The sequence below is a fragment of the Nicrophorus vespilloides genome, unplaced genomic scaffold, assembly GCF_001412225.1.
Source record: "Nicrophorus vespilloides isolate i.1.1-1 unplaced genomic scaffold, Nicve_v1.0, whole genome shotgun sequence".
NCBI classification, from domain to species: domain Eukaryota; kingdom Metazoa; phylum Arthropoda; class Insecta; order Coleoptera; family Silphidae; genus Nicrophorus; species Nicrophorus vespilloides.
Genome location: NW_017099670.1, coordinates 1 through 14,793, shown reverse-complemented (window position 1 = coordinate 14,793; position 14,793 = coordinate 1). Strand labels below are relative to the sequence as shown.

At 40.5% G+C, this 14,793-nt stretch overlaps 8 protein-coding genes and 2 non-coding genes across 10 annotated transcripts; 6 read left to right on the top strand and 4 right to left on the bottom strand.

Moving 5' to 3' along the window:
• Positions 1 to 1,119: 1,119 nt before the first annotated feature.
• Positions 1,120 to 1,641, top strand: LOC108565113 (probable small nuclear ribonucleoprotein E). Its single transcript, XM_017924406.1, has one exon. The coding sequence runs from the start codon at positions 1,269 to 1,271 to the stop codon at positions 1,557 to 1,559; it is 291 nt and encodes a 96-aa protein (XP_017779895.1). The 5' UTR covers positions 1,120 to 1,268; the 3' UTR covers positions 1,560 to 1,641.
• A 23-nt stretch (positions 1,642 to 1,664) lies between these two features.
• On the top strand, positions 1,665 to 3,130 carry LOC108565110. The gene is made up of 5 exons (XM_017924403.1): positions 1,665 to 1,932; positions 1,989 to 2,148; positions 2,201 to 2,529; positions 2,594 to 2,772; positions 2,833 to 3,130. Exons 1-5 carry the CDS (start codon positions 1,813 to 1,815, stop codon positions 3,050 to 3,052), a joined length of 1,008 nt encoding a protein of 335 aa, XP_017779892.1. The 5' UTR covers positions 1,665 to 1,812; the 3' UTR covers positions 3,053 to 3,130.
• On the bottom strand, positions 3,109 to 3,957 carry LOC108565111 (FAD-linked sulfhydryl oxidase ALR). Its single transcript, XM_017924404.1, has 3 exons — positions 3,692 to 3,957; positions 3,423 to 3,628; positions 3,109 to 3,367 (listed from the first exon to the last, which is right to left on the bottom strand). The coding sequence occupies exons 1-3, from the start codon at positions 3,812 to 3,814 to the stop codon at positions 3,202 to 3,204; spliced, it is 495 nt and encodes a 164-aa protein (XP_017779893.1). The 5' UTR covers positions 3,815 to 3,957; the 3' UTR covers positions 3,109 to 3,201.
• On the bottom strand, positions 3,800 to 9,776 carry LOC108565108 (zinc finger protein 337-like). Its single transcript, XM_017924400.1, has 11 exons — positions 9,682 to 9,776; positions 9,393 to 9,603; positions 8,835 to 9,334; positions 8,653 to 8,777; positions 8,375 to 8,598; positions 8,189 to 8,319; positions 7,969 to 8,127; positions 7,606 to 7,906; positions 7,492 to 7,556; positions 7,322 to 7,435; positions 3,800 to 3,878 (listed from the first exon to the last, which is right to left on the bottom strand). The coding sequence occupies exons 2-11, from the start codon at positions 9,598 to 9,600 to the stop codon at positions 3,831 to 3,833; spliced, it is 1,875 nt and encodes a 624-aa protein (XP_017779889.1). The 5' UTR covers positions 9,601 to 9,603; positions 9,682 to 9,776; the 3' UTR covers positions 3,800 to 3,830.
• On the top strand, positions 3,965 to 7,278 carry LOC108565112 (chromosome transmission fidelity protein 8 homolog). The gene is made up of 2 exons (XM_017924405.1): positions 3,965 to 4,159; positions 6,911 to 7,278. Exons 1-2 carry the CDS (start codon positions 4,140 to 4,142, stop codon positions 7,212 to 7,214), a joined length of 324 nt encoding a protein of 107 aa, XP_017779894.1. The 5' UTR covers positions 3,965 to 4,139; the 3' UTR covers positions 7,215 to 7,278.
• On the top strand, positions 4,275 to 6,848 carry LOC108565107 (DNA excision repair protein haywire). Its single transcript, XM_017924399.1, has 2 exons — positions 4,275 to 6,560; positions 6,619 to 6,848. The coding sequence occupies exons 1-2, from the start codon at positions 4,395 to 4,397 to the stop codon at positions 6,802 to 6,804; spliced, it is 2,352 nt and encodes a 783-aa protein (XP_017779888.1). The 5' UTR covers positions 4,275 to 4,394; the 3' UTR covers positions 6,805 to 6,848.
• A 64-nt stretch (positions 9,777 to 9,840) lies between the features above and the next one.
• On the bottom strand, positions 9,841 to 11,119 carry LOC108565109 (leukocyte receptor cluster member 1 homolog). Its single transcript, XM_017924402.1, has 3 exons — positions 10,995 to 11,119; positions 10,837 to 10,936; positions 9,841 to 10,777 (listed from the first exon to the last, which is right to left on the bottom strand). The coding sequence occupies exons 1-3, from the start codon at positions 11,015 to 11,017 to the stop codon at positions 9,890 to 9,892; spliced, it is 1,011 nt and encodes a 336-aa protein (XP_017779891.1). The 5' UTR covers positions 11,018 to 11,119; the 3' UTR covers positions 9,841 to 9,889.
• A 105-nt stretch (positions 11,120 to 11,224) lies between these two features.
• Positions 11,225 to 13,388, top strand: LOC108565106 (U3 small nucleolar RNA-associated protein 4 homolog; the record flags this gene model as incomplete). The annotated part of the gene is made up of 5 exons (XM_017924398.1): positions 11,225 to 11,434; positions 11,491 to 12,646; positions 12,705 to 12,891; positions 12,952 to 13,154; positions 13,209 to 13,388. Coding segments are annotated over exons 1-5 (1,830 nt in total), but the record flags the coding sequence as incomplete, so codon positions are not given.
• Positions 13,389 to 14,237: 849 nt separating this feature from the next.
• Trnaa-agc lies at positions 14,238 to 14,310 on the bottom strand. Its single transcript has one exon. It is a non-coding gene; the product is annotated as a tRNA-Ala (tRNA).
• Positions 14,311 to 14,448: 138 nt separating this feature from the next.
• Trnaa-agc lies at positions 14,449 to 14,521 on the top strand. Its single transcript has one exon. It is a non-coding gene; the product is annotated as a tRNA-Ala (tRNA).
• The last annotated feature ends 272 nt before the right edge of the window (positions 14,522 to 14,793 follow it).

The following is a 14,793-nucleotide window of genomic DNA, read 5'->3' as shown; positions in this document are numbered from 1 at the left end:
GCAACTATGCTGACCATTACACCACCATCGCACTTATAAATTATATCAAACCGTTTGCCGAAGAACGTCTTGAATCTATGCGAAATTCAAGCATTTTCTTCTAAATATAATGAATAGTAATAACAGTTTTATCAAGTGAATATCAATTTTACAATAATATCATTAAAGTTTTATTAGTGTATTATTATTAATTTTCGAAATATTTATAAAAATTGTAGACTGTAGCCTGAAATTTAAAAGTTTTGATAGTTACTCCTAACTACACATAAAAATTCTATTTCAATAAAAGTCATAGATATGTTACTATACTAATTTGATGCGCTATCATCTTAGCTTTAATTAAAATATTGAAACTTGAGTATACTATGATTAGTTTTCCAGAAATATACAATTAACTAGAGACACTTTTTTTCGCATGTTCAAAGTACAAATTTGATATCGAATTACTTGAGAGCTAAAACTGTCACAAAAATCCTTTTATAATCGTTTTATTCACTGTAGTTTTAGCTTTAATTGGAGTATTTTGAAGTTATTGTACTGTTATTAGTTTTCGAAATATTGAAATAAAACTGAAGACATTGCATTAACGATGCAATTCTATTTCAATAAAACGTCATAGATATGCTAGTATACTAACTTCCAAGCAGTTGATCCGGGTTCGATTCCCGGCCATCGCATATATCTTTTGCTATTTATAATTAAAGAAAATTAATTAAAACAATTAATTACCTTTATAATATAGTTATTACCTAATTGCAGGTAATTGCAGGTATATTTTAATTAATTACCTTGGTTTAGAAATTAGACAACAAACTTATGGTTTTATTTAAATAAATTTAATAGTATTTATATTAATAAAGAAATATTATTATATAATTCATGAGAAGCTTTTGGAAACAATAAAGTTGAAGTTTTAAGAATGAAAAAAATGGTATTTTCTTGATGATGGAAGTGGTAAATTTCTTATTATGAACTTGAAATTAGTCACTTTTTGTAATTAATTGATTTTTACGTGTTAATTTGCGTTAAATATGAAGAAATTATTAATAATGAAAAATTCAAAATTTTGAAATTCTTGTTGTGGCTGCATTGAACATAACACGCTTTAAGAGGTTGGTAAGCTTGCCGCATAAAAACGCTCTGAAATCGAAAGCAAGCGTCCGGCTTTAACCTCAAACAGTTTTTGATTTGATGCAGTGTGTTTTTCCTTAGTGGAAATTCATCTAAGTTTAACGTTTTGATTTCGTATTGATAAATTACGATCGACGATGGCGTTCAAGCCGCAGAAAGTGCAGAAGGTGATGGTGCAACCCATCAACCTGATCTTCAGATACCTGCAGAACAGGTCCAGGGTGCAAGTGTGGCTGTACGAGAACATCAATCTGAGAATTGAGGGTCACATTGTCGGTTTCGATGAGTACATGAACCTGGTGCTCGATGATGCAGAGGAGTACTATGTCAAGACCAAGACCCGCAGGCAGCTCGGCAGGATCATGCTCAAGGGAGATAACATCACACTCATTCAAAATGTTAACCCTTCGGCTGTGCCAAATCCATAATCAGTTAAATACCATTTTTGTAATTTATATAAGGACATAAGTTTAATTTCTAAGAATAAATTCAGTAAACTTTTTTTTTTAATATCGAGTTTTATTTACGTCTACTTATTCCATGAAAATATTTATGAAAACTGAATTGAAAGTTTTAGATTCAATGATGTAATAAAGGAAGTAGTGTTCTTGTATTATATTGTACTTGTGTTTTTGATTGATTGTTTGTTTGTTATTTTTTTTTTAAGGAGGAAAAGCCTCGATGAGTTTTGTGGAAAGATGCGTGAGTTACATTGGTGAGAATGCGGCCGAATGCGTGAAAACTAATTCGTTCTTGGCGTTGAAAAAGGAGGCTGTGATTAAGCTCATTTCCTCTGATTATGTGAGTGTTTTGTTATTTTTGAGAAATACTTGGAATTGTAATTGTTTGCTTTGTAGCTTTGCTTGGAAGAGGAGGACGTTTGGAGGGCGGTCCTGAATTGGGCCAAATACCAGGCGGGGGTTACGCAACCAACAGCGCATTGGACTGAAGAGGAAAGGGCGCGCGTCTGCCAGCATCTGGCTACGGTCATCAATCACGTCAGATTACTTCTCATAGGTGGGTGGTGACAATTGGTTTCGAATTAATTGTTAATCGTTGATTGGTTCAGACAGCCAAGTGTTCGCTGAAGAGGTGGAGCCTACGGGGGCGGTTCCAATGGAGCTCAGTTTGGAGCGGTATCGACACGCGGCGCTGCCGAGCAAGTTTTCGGAGGGTGCCGAAGACCAAAGACTGAAGCCTCGCGTATCTCCGCATCTGTTTCCCGGCTCTTTGATCTTGGGACAGGACAAGAGCCACTTCCAGAGATTGCTCAACGCTTGGTTTTGTAATACTAAACAGGCTTGGCGGTTGGTTTACAGGGCTAGCACGCACGGATTCTCCGCGACGGCTTTCCACAGGCACTGCGATGGAATCTCCCCGACCTACGTTATCCTACTAGTATGAATTGCATCATAGTTTCTTTTTGTAGTAAATTCCATTACAAGTTTTGATTGATTTTCAGGGCGCAAGGGGCGAAATCTGCGGCGGATTCAGCGACGCCCCATGGGGAAAACCTCCGGGTAAAAGTCATTACGTGGCTTCAGAGAAAGCCTTCCTCTTCACCCTGTACAATCACCAAGACGTGCCACCCACCCAATTCCACATCAAGAAGAAACCGTTCGCCATCTGTTATCATCCCGAGTTAGTAGTAGCAAAATCTCAATTTGTACTCAGAAACTAATTTGAATTAATTGCTTTTAGTTCTGGTCCGATCTTTGGAGCAGGAGCCGATCTTCTCATCTCAAGCAATTGCAACAACAACGTGGACAGTTACTCCAACATGCCGCACACTTACGACGGCGAAGGCGCTTCTCCTGCAGTTCTTATGGGAGACTACAACTTTACCGTCGTTGATTACGAAGTCTTCACTCCGCTCAACACGGGCAACGTTAGGAACCACAAAAACGAACGATATTCCTGAGCTTTCCCGCATATATAATATATATACAATACATAAATAGTAACAAATTCCTTATATATTATACAAATAAAATGATATACCCTGGAAATGGTTACAACTTTTGTTTATAGGGTATACAATACTATACATCTATTACTTATATGTTTTCACTAAAAGTCACAAGACCCGTCCAGCCAACCGTCCCTCCACCGCTCGTTGACCTTTGAACAATCAAACTTCGGTTTACCTATCTTAACATTAACTTTATTGTGCAGTTCGCACAACCATTTACTTAAATTCTCCTGGTTTTCAACGTTCGGCGGACACTCGCTCAAACTGCAACAAATTTCAATTAATATCGTTCAAAATGATCTTTTCAAATGATACTCACTCTTTCCGCAGGTCAGCGGCGCAATGCTCGCACGGATAAAACTTAGAAAAGATGTTAAAAAACGTCCTCATGTCATCCTTCTGCTCGCACGTAGGAGTTTTTGGGAATTTCGCAGCCATCGTGTGCAGCAAACCCCACGACTTGTTCCCCAATTCGTCTTTATCCAGTGGGCAATCGGGTCGCCTCACTGGCGCCTCTTCGGGCATCTAAAATCCAAGGGAATTAATTAACTCATTACATAAACTTAGTTATGATCCGGATAAACTTACACACATCTCTTCGTTGGGATTACTTTCCTGCTGGTACTTCTTTTTACTCTGCTTCATGTAATCCGCGAAACTCGTACACTGCCTGCACTGCTCATTATCCAAGTGACTGACCCTCGGCGACATTATCTCATAACATCTTTTAATTCAAATCCAAAGCATCCAAGGGAAATTGCACAAGAACCATAACCTAAACGTCAATGTGACAAATAGTTCCAGAAAACGCGAAACGTAAATATTACTTAACAAACTTAAAAAAACAAGTCTAAAGCTACCTTTAAATTAATCAAACTATCTTAAATCATACATTTACTCGTATAGTTTAAAGGAAAACAAGGATATTATTTTTCTAATAAGTTCTTCAAAGTTGGTAACTCGAAAGTTGTAAGAGTATATCCAGTTGCTGTTTCTTCAATAAAAATCGTTTTTCGAGCCATATACGAAGCAAAAGATGCCTGCGATTATTAAAATGTAAGTTATTACTATATTCTAAGTTTAATTAAAGTTTATGCAAAGCGTGAAAGTTAGTTTTCGCAAAAATTAGATTTATAACCTTTTTTTCTTAATTTCGCGGTTTTCAATTGCTGCCAATGTTAGGACGAAAAGTTTGCTTTTGCTATTGTCAAAACCGATGTGTTAACCTCTAAACGAAAACAACACAAATGTAAGTCGCGTTCAGTGCGTAGTGGTTTTCATATCAGTAAGAATGGGACCACCGAAAAGATACAGCTCTTCCAAAGAAGGTAAATCGTCTAAGAAACGTAGGAAAGAGGAGGAAGAAGTGTGGAATTATGAAGAGGATGATACGAATGATTCACCTGAGGGAGGATCTAGTGTGCCCGGAGCTGCAGCAAGAAATGCAGAGAACAATGATCAAGGAGTGCAGGAGGACGAATTTGGAGCAAAGGACTACAGGTCTCAGATGCTGTTGAAGCCTGATAATCACTCGAGACCTTTATGGGTTGCCCCCAATGGGCATATATTCTTAGAATCCTTCAGTCCTGTATATAAACATGCCCACGATTTCCTCATCGCCATATCGGAACCAGTGTGTCGACCAGAGTTCATACACGAATACAAACTAACAGCATACTCCTTGTATGCCGCTGTCAGTGTAGGTTTGCAGACGCATGACATAGTGGAGTATTTGAAGAGATTGAGTAAAACCAGTGTGCCTGATGGTATAGTCCAATTCATAGAGTTATGTACTTTATCCTACGGTAAAGTGAAATTAGTCTTGAAGCACAACAAGTATTTTGTGGAGAGTCCACATCCTGATATATTGCAGAAACTGTTGAAGGATCCGGTTATACAGGAGTGCAGATTGAGGAGGAATGCCGAGACTGAAGTGGAAGATTTGATAACTCAAGTCCAAGATAAAGCTGGAGTTCCAGCGTTCGGGGCTAAACCGGGGGCGTCTACAGAAGCGCCAGCCGAGCAAACGACAGTTCCCGATGATATCACAAATTTTTACGAGAAAATGGATAACGAAGAGGAGGATGAGGATGCCGTTGCCTTGAAAACCGTCTCGTTCGAGGTGAATCAGGAGAAAATTGAAGTAATCCAAAAGAGATGCATCGAATTGGAGCATCCGTTATTGGCAGAGTACGATTTCAGGAATGACAGTGTTAATCCGGATATCAATATCGATTTGAAACCGTCGGCCGTATTGAGACCTTACCAGGAGAAGAGTCTTAGGAAGATGTTTGGTAATGGGAGAGCTAGATCTGGAGTTATCGTCTTGCCTTGCGGAGCGGGTAAATCGCTGGTGGGAGTCACAGCTTGCTGCACTGTTCGAAAAAGAGCGTTGGTGCTGTGCAATTCCGGTGTTTCCGTGGAGCAATGGAAGCAGCAGTTCAAAATGTGGTCCACCGCCGACGACAGCATGATCTGCAGATTCACCTCCGAAGCTAAAGATAAACCGATGGGTTGCGGTATTTTGGTCACAACATACTCTATGATCACGCACACGCAGAGACGTTCTTGGGAGGCTGAACAGACCATGAAGTGGCTGCAGGAGCAGGAATGGGGAATCATGGTTCTGGATGAGGTACACACGATCCCTGCGAAGATGTTCAGGAGAGTTTTAACCATAGTCCAATCCCATTGCAAACTGGGTTTAACGGCGACGCTGTTGCGTGAGGACGACAAGATCGCCGATTTGAATTTCTTGATTGGTCCTAAACTGTACGAAGCGAATTGGTTGGAGCTGCAGAAGAGAGGGTTCATCGCTCGAGTGCAGTGCGCCGAGGTCTGGTGCCCGATGACACCGGAATTCTACAGGGAGTATTTGGTCTGCAAAACCAGCAAAAGGTTGCTTCTCTATGTGATGAATCCGCACAAGTTCAGAGCGACGCAGTACTTGATTAAATACCATGAGAGGAGAGGCGACAAGACCATCGTCTTCTCCGACAACGTATTCGCGCTGAAGCATTACGCGATCAAAATGAACAAACCGTACATTTACGGTCCTACATCGCAAGGCGAAAGGATTCAGATTCTGCAGAATTTCAAATTCAACCCGAAAGTGAACACGATTTTCGTGAGTAAAGTTGCAGACACTTCGTTCGATTTGCCGGAAGCGAACGTGCTCATCCAGATCTCTTCGCACGGTGGTTCCCGAAGGCAGGAAGCGCAGAGGTTGGGTCGTATTTTGAGAGCCAAAAAGGGGGCGATAGCCGAAGAGTACAACGCGTTCTTCTACACTCTGGTCTCGCAAGACACCATGGAGATGAACTACTCGAGGAAGAGGCAACGGTTCTTGGTGAACCAGGGATACAGTTACAAAGTGATCACGAAGCTGGCCGGTATGGAGGATGAGCCTGAGATGTTCTATAAGACGCGCGACGAGCAGGGACAACTCTTGCAACAGGTATATTAATTTAAGGCAATTTGTTGAAAGAGATATTAAGGATTATTTATGTTTTCAGGTTTTGGCTGCTAGTGAAGTCGATTGCGAGGATGAGAGGATTCCGGGCGAGGGTGGCCCTAGAGGTCCGGGAGGTCGCAGGGTCGGACACATGGGTTCCATGTCCGGCGCCGACGATGGCGTCTACTACGAATACAAGAAGTCTTCCGGCAACAAACATCCGCTATTCAAGAAGTTCCGATATTAAAAAACTTGTTGATAATTTAATCAAAATAAACCTGTTTGTTTAAATCGCTGTTCGATTGATATCCCGAATTGAAAACCCTATTAGATTGTGTGTTTCTTAATTTCAGGCCAAACTCTTTGGAGGATTACGCCATCGTCGAGCTGCAAGGCGACATTCAAGCGGATTGCGCGATGGACGGGAGATTCCTTGGGAATTTGTTCTTCGGCAACAACGGAATTCCGATGCTGATAATTGGTAATCATTTGATGTACGGAAAGGAGTCGAAGATGGAAAAGCCTTTGGCGATGCTCAGGAGGGTGAAATCGGATGAGACGGGAGCCGAGTATCACGTGAACGCCATCATCAGACAGAAGATCTTGTTCAAGACGAGACCGAAACCCATCGTCGGGACGCCCGGAAAAGGAAAATGATCAAGTAAACTTATTTTTGTTTTGTTTAAATCATTATACGTGTATAAAAAAAATCGCATTCGAACGGAAACAGTCTAATTAACAACATCTAAGAGATGTGATCAAACCTGCATTTCTGAGCCGGCTGGAATCGTTATACCACCGGTATCCACGGCCAACTCCTCCAAATTATCCGAACTGAACAATCCCGGTTGCGTCTCCTCATCCTCAACACTCGGCACCTAAAAGTACATCAAATCATTACAAACCGATTATCATTTGATCAATTGAAATTTACCACTTTCAATTCAGCCACAGTAGTTTCAATTGGTGCATCACTTGCTCCACTTGTCGTTTGCAGTTCTAAAAGTACAAAATTAGTTGAAATCTTAGATCTCTACATGATACTCACTACTGATGGGAACGTTAGCAAGCTCGTGTCCTCTGACGTGATCATTGTACATCTGCTCGTTGACAGTTTCGTAAGAACAAACCAGACATGCGAAGACTCCACCTTTGCCCGGATGTTTCCTTTTGATGTGCATCTTGTACGCAGTCGACTGCATGCATTGATAACTACAATGCGGACACGAATATTTCAGCACCCCGTAATGCCGGCCGACGTGTCTCCTCAGCGAATTGTGATCCCCAGTTTTGTAATCGCAGATCTGACATTTGTAAGGCTTTTCCCCAGTGTGCTGCCTGAGATGCAACTGCAACAATCGAATCGTAAACAAATTGTGTGTGTGTTTGCAATTAATTTAAACGAAAGTACCTCAAGCATTGCTTTTCTTGCGCAAGAATGACCACAGATGTTGCATATGAAAGGCTTGTACTTGTTGTGAACGGCCTGAACGTGCTTCTTGAGATTCTTAGAAGTTGAGAAAATGCGACCGCAAGTCGTGCAACTGACTTTGGCTATCCAATTAGCGTTCTGAAAATTTTACTTATTTTAGTTTAAATTAATTAATTAACTTAGAAATTATTAAAACAACCTCAATGGATTCCTTGTGCACCGCAACTTTGTGATTTCTGAGCTGCGCCAATTGCTTGAAACCGTGGCCGCAAGTCGAGCAAAGGAATGGTTTCTCCGTGTCGTGACTGGCCATATGCACCAATAAACTATCTAAATTAATAAATTTCATTACATAATTAGATTGTTTTAGTGGTGAATTTCTTACGGGGAGATTGTGATTTGAAGACGTTGCAGACGGCGCACGTGTAAAGTCCTATATCGACTTTATGGCACTTCCACAGATGAGCCCTGCACATCCTCCAAGCGAAGAAAATTTGGTCGCATTCCGGACACTTGAACTTCTTCTTGTTTTCGTCGACGTGACACGAGTGATGGCGCATCATCAACTCGAGTTTCGAAAAACGCGAATCACAACCTTTTATAAGACACCTAAGACGAATCATTACACAATTACAAGCAAAAACAGTATTAGAATACACTTACTTAACTCTCTTCCCTTCCAACTGCTGCTTATTCACGATACTTTGAAACAAACCATTGGTACTCTTTGGCTTCTCCTCTGCATTAGTCTTGGCCTCAAGTTCACCCTTATAAGTCAAATTGTGTTTCTGAAAATTCAACAAATCATGTAATAATTCATTTAAACACGATATTTCACTACTAACAGTTAACATGTGTTTCTTTAAATTATCAATACTTTCATATCCAACGCCCTCGCACATCCCGCACAGATAAATATCCTTGACCACAGCGTTCTTGTTGTCGGCTGTTTTGAGTATGGAACTCATCCTCTGCACTTTCGGCGGTATGATCTTCTGCACCTTCTCCAAGCAGACGCTCTTCACGTGCTCCACGATATCATCGTAACTTTCGAAGTACGCCGAGCAATGCTTGCATCTGTGCATCGAGACTACCTCGATCAGATCATCGACGCTCGATTTCAGCGCATCAGAGTTCACCTCCTCCTCACTCTTTGCCACATTGGTCTGAGTCACAACATCGGTTTTAATCTGATCGTTCTGCAGGTTCAGCTGCAGCAGCACATCACTGGATAAGAATAATCCGGAAGAAGTCAAGAAGCCTTTGGATATATCCAAAGGATATTCAGTTGTTTCCTCTGGATTTTCCACAGTTTTAGTCAGAACGTTTTCATCTGTTTCTTGATCTAAAATCATATTGAACGATCCATCAACATCATCAAGAGATTATTTACTTTAATTTACCTTCTGCCTCTGCTAACGTGTTCAAATAAACAGGAACTCCGTTTATGGTCCATGCTGAATTTCCATCCTCGAACTCAGTGAGCATAGGCTCATCAGTCAACGAGTCAACCTCCTGTATTTCCAACCCATTATTTTGAAGCAGATAACTCGTGTTCTTTTCATTTAGAAAATTTAGATAAGAAATATCCTCTGGTATTGTAACGTCCATAACCTACAAAGACGATTACTTTAGGCTTTAACTGCCGCAATTCCAAATACAACTTATAAAATAAACATCCAATTCGCTTACCAATCACTTCTTCATCGGTTGTGTAACTCTCTAATCGACTTTTTGCAGCTAAATAAATCTAAGTAATAACAAACAAACGCTTACAAACACTTAATGACATTTAATGGAAGATAATTTGGTTGCCTACATAATTTAATTGCAAATTATACTGGTACATTTAATAACAAATTATATTAAATTAATAATAATACATTTTAACGATATTAGCTTATTTTCCAGTCGAATGATTCTGTTTGGCAATTTCAGGACAAAATTGCGAATTATACTTTTGTTTAACTGCTGATTTCGGAATCGTCTCTACCTCAACCGGAACTTTATCACCTCGTAATTTCGCCAATAAACTCTCAGATTTTCTTCGCTCCTCCGCCTCTCGCTTCAAACGTTGCGATCGCAACTCTTCTAATTTCCTCTTCTTCTCAATCTCATCTTCGGAAGTGTACTCGCGGGAACTCGATCTCTCGCGTTTCCTTTTTTTGCTTTTCTTCTTCGATTTTTCCTTCTTGTGCTTCTTCTTATGCTTCTTGCGTTTCTTCACTTTCTCCTCCTCATCAGATTCACTCCTTTCTCTCTTCCTGCTAACCACTGGTGGTGGTCTTTGCTGCATTAAAGATTTCAGAAAGCCAGGATCTAAACCATCTTTAGGTTCAACTGGTTTACTGATTGGTAAACTCAATAACTTCTTCATTTTCTCCAAGGGATCATAGAGTTGTTTATGTTTCAAATTAACTTCTGCTTCATTTGCGTCAATTGACTTGCGGTTTGGTAGCTCATTGTACCAGCTCGTTTTACCTAAAGCCTCATTTGTGTCCTGCCCCAAATATGTCAAGTAGCCGATCTGCTTCTCGTATTTCTCCTGCTCTTCCTTCTTTTCCTTCTCATGCTCCTTGTTAACAGCTTTATACTCGGCTGTCCCTTCCTCCAAATCTTGGAAGAAATTGACATGTCCACTTGGTGCTGCTGCTGTTTCAGCACCATCGGTTTGGGTAGTAGGAGCTGCGGGGATAGTTGTGTCATTTAGGTCTAAGGGGATGAAACTTGCAGCTGGTAGATTAGCTCTAGCTTTAGCCCTGAGAAGTTGTGTCCTTGCTTCACGTTCCTATTAGAAAGAAAGTAACATTAAAACTATAGAAGAAACAAGACTTTTTGTAAACTTACAGCTAACTTTATCCGATCTTGTTTTTCTTTTTCTTCCTCTGCTGCTTTAGCCTCGTCCCTTCGGACCCTAGCGATGTTGTCTTTAGTTCGCACATGCCACCTACAAAAAACATTTAATTAATCCAATTCCATATAAATAATAAATAATCTATACTTGCCTTTTCTTTGGTAAAATATTCATTTTGTTAGGTTAGGTGACAACAACTTCAAGTGAAGTGAACTAAAATTGTTTACATTTTTTTTCTATTTTTCCTCATCTTTTATATAATTAAAGTCCTCTTTATTTCTGCGACCCTCTATTTCCTATTGACTACTTTAATTGTAGGATTAGTAAAAGATTTAAAATAATCTTGAGATTCATTTGAACTACTGCAACTAACTTCACTACAGTTTTCACACGTGTTTGAATTATTTTGAAGTTTCGGCTCGAGCGTGCGTTTGAATATACTGATCTAGTATAAACATTTAGTGATTAAGTGATAATAAACGACGAGATGTCCGAGTGCAAGCTGCACAGCGTCAGGTTTTACAAGCCTAAACCTATGGCAATTTACTGCATGGCATACAACAAGTGTTCGAAGAAATTGGCCGTCTCAAGGTAAACATAACCTAACTATAAATGTATGTATGTTTGTTATTAACAGTTATTTGCAGATCGGACGCTTCCATAGAGATTTGGAATTTAAAGAATACCCCGTTCATTGAAAAGACTATTGCTAGTAACTCCAGGAATTACAGTATCGAGGGATTGGCATGGTCTGGTGATCGTTTGTTCAGTGTGGGTCTGCATGCCTTGCTGATTGAGTATGACTTGAAGAAGTTAGCAGTTAAGAATTTCACGAGTGTCACTGGACAGACGGCTTTCTGCTTGGATGTGAACAAAAGTCAAACGAATATAGCTGTTGGCACTGAGCAAGGGTACATCAATATTTTCACTATTAACGATGATGGTGTGGCGTTTGAAAAGTTCTTGGATAAGCAGGAGGGAAGGATACTTTGTTTGAAGTACGATGCAACTGGGAATTTCCTTGTGACTGGTGGATTGGATGCGATCAGGATTTGGAATGTGAAGACAGGAAACGCTATACATCGGATGACCACGGGTCGTACGAAAAGGAAGCAGGAGACTATCGTTTGGTGTCTGGCGGTGACGTCCGATTTCACTATTATAACTGGAGATTCCAGAGGGAAGATTTCCTTTTGGGACGGTAATTTGGGGGTGGCCATTTCCAATTACACATCGCATCAGGCGGACGTGCTGAGCCTTTGTTTGAGCGAGGATGAGAAAACCGTTTATTGCTCGGGGATTGATTCGTGGATATTCTCTTTCGTTAATGTTAACGTTAAGGATGGTATGCAGAAGTGGGTGAAGTGCTCGAAGAGGGTCGTGCATGATCACGATGTGAGGGCTCTTTGTATGGGTGACGGTAACTTCTTGTATTCTGGAGGTGTTGATGGATACGTGGGTCGTTCCTGTCATCCGCCTATGACGGTTGTCAAGTACCCACCTATTTATCAGAGACCCAACGTCGTCGTTGCATCTAAAACGAAGTACATATTACTCAAGTACCCTGATTATTTGGAGGTTTGGAGCTTGGGGAATGGAGACGAAAGATACGAGAGCAACGAAAGCAAGAACACGTTTAAATTGAGCAAGGAGAACAAGAGGTTATTAGTGCTGCAAAGGCAGGTGAATAATGATTTGGGCAAGAACAGGAACGAGGGTATCATAACAGCTGCGATTTCGCCGAACGCCAAATGGATAGTTTTCAGCACGACGTCCGCACTGAGATTATTCAAATTCGTATGCGTAAGTCTTATTAACAATTCATTAATTCAATAATAAAAATATTTAATTTACACCGCAGGATGAAGAGGAGGAAAATGTCGAATTAATCCCCTGCGATAATTTACCGCAAGAGTGCGGGGTCAGTTTGAATGCAGTCTTTACAACGGACAGCAATCAGTTGATTCTGTCCAACGAGGAGGGAACTGTGCAGGTGCTGAATTTGAAGCGCGAACCGATGCTGGTCCAAACCATCGAAACCGATTCATGTAATTAAATTAGTTCATCAATTTTCAACTGATTCTAGTTTTAATTTTTCGTTTTTGCAGTCTTCAAAGATGCGATTACGATAATGGAGTGCTGCGGGAAATATTTGCTGGCCGCGGATACGCGGAGCAACATCGCTGTTTGGGTGCAGACGGATAAAAGTTGGCGATTACATTGCAAGTTGCCCAAGTATAAATGCGCTCCGACCGCCATCCGAATCCAACCGGCTACATCCAACATAGTCATAGCATATTCGGATCAAAAGGTTCTTAAACACTTGATATTCGATGTTTGTTTAGCTAACGTCCGTTGATTGCAGATTTTGGAATACAGTTTGGAATTGAAGAAGACGACGAAGGTTATCAAGGATTTGGAAGGAAAGTGCGATAAAACTCTGAACAAGCATTTGAGCATCAGGAATATCGCGTTCGATCCCAACAACAGCAACGTCATCGTGCTGCACGATGATAGCTGCATGTACGTGATCAACAAAGATCCGGTAAGTCTTGCATTTTTCATATAAATATATATTCTTATATATAAAATTATTATGCAATACCAGTTTTAAGTAAATTTTACTAGAAATTGAAATTTGAATATTGGTGCAACTGAACATTAGAATCTTAGATACAAAATAGTGATAAAATGGAATGGAAACCGTTCTTGTGTGCATGAAACACGTCTCTTTCAGCAGTTGTTGCATTGTGAATGTCGCCTGTTATCCGTCGCCATGCATTGAACATTAGATTTGCATTTGGGGTGGGATTAATAATGATGCACGGCTGGCTGTGTGTGCGTTCGCGAGTGGGTGGATTTTCAGAGTGAACGAATAATAGCGTGAATAGTTTACAAGTGCTTAACTAGACACCGCAAAGTAAGGGTGGGTGGATATTGTTTCGGCGGGGACTTTGTTCTCTCTTTCAGGAACTATCCCGAGTGTGAAAATTGCATTGTTTGCTGACAGTTACAAGATTTAACTTAATTAATCATGCCGCGCACGGTTTCTCTCTCTTTCCACCAACAACCCCCCTATCTCTATATTTCCCCCCTCCTGTTTGATGCTATACGTATACACATACACTCACTCAGCACTTCTTCCTCTTCGGCTTCTTAAACGGCAATGTTGTAGTGAATAGGGGGGATGAGGAGCAGGCTAAACGCCCGCGCGCATAATGAACACACTGTGTGTACTTTCCCCCCACGGTTTTGTTTGTTTGTTTTACCTGCACCCTCTCTCTCTCTCTCTTTCTATTTACTTCCCCCTCGAGTTGCAAGCTTGCACAAAAGCATTTAATTTCCCCCAATTTAATCTCGTCGCCGGGAAGGGCCCAATACAAAACGGATTTCCTGGAGGCGCCGGGCATCGATCCCGGTACCTCTCGCATGCTAAGCGAGCGCTCTACCATCTGAGCTACGCCCCCTGTGTTGTTTGTACTTAAGTCATTTCGGCGGACCGCCCAGTTTTTTTTAAGTACAATCTCATTGTTATTCAACACAAGGTGTGGTCGTACCAAGAAAGGTAAATTGGAGTGAATTTATCCACAAATACCAACAACAAAGGGGGCGTAGCTCAGATGGTAGAGCGCTCGCTTAGCATGCGAGAGGTACCGGGATCGATGCCCGGCGCCTCCATCCCTTGTTTTACCCCTAATTGATACAACCTGTAGTTAATACGAAGTGATTTGCTACTTAGTTTATAAAATTTATAGTCAGCGGTCGGGGAACTTTTTTTAACTATTACCCCAAAATATTACAATCAAAACAATCAATGTAAATTTTAAATAAACATTATTTATTGAATTAATTTGCATTTACATATTTATAAAAAAAAGTTACATAAAAATAGTAACAACTAGTAATGGACAAACAAAATAAAATTCTTAAATTGCAACAAACAAAAATTA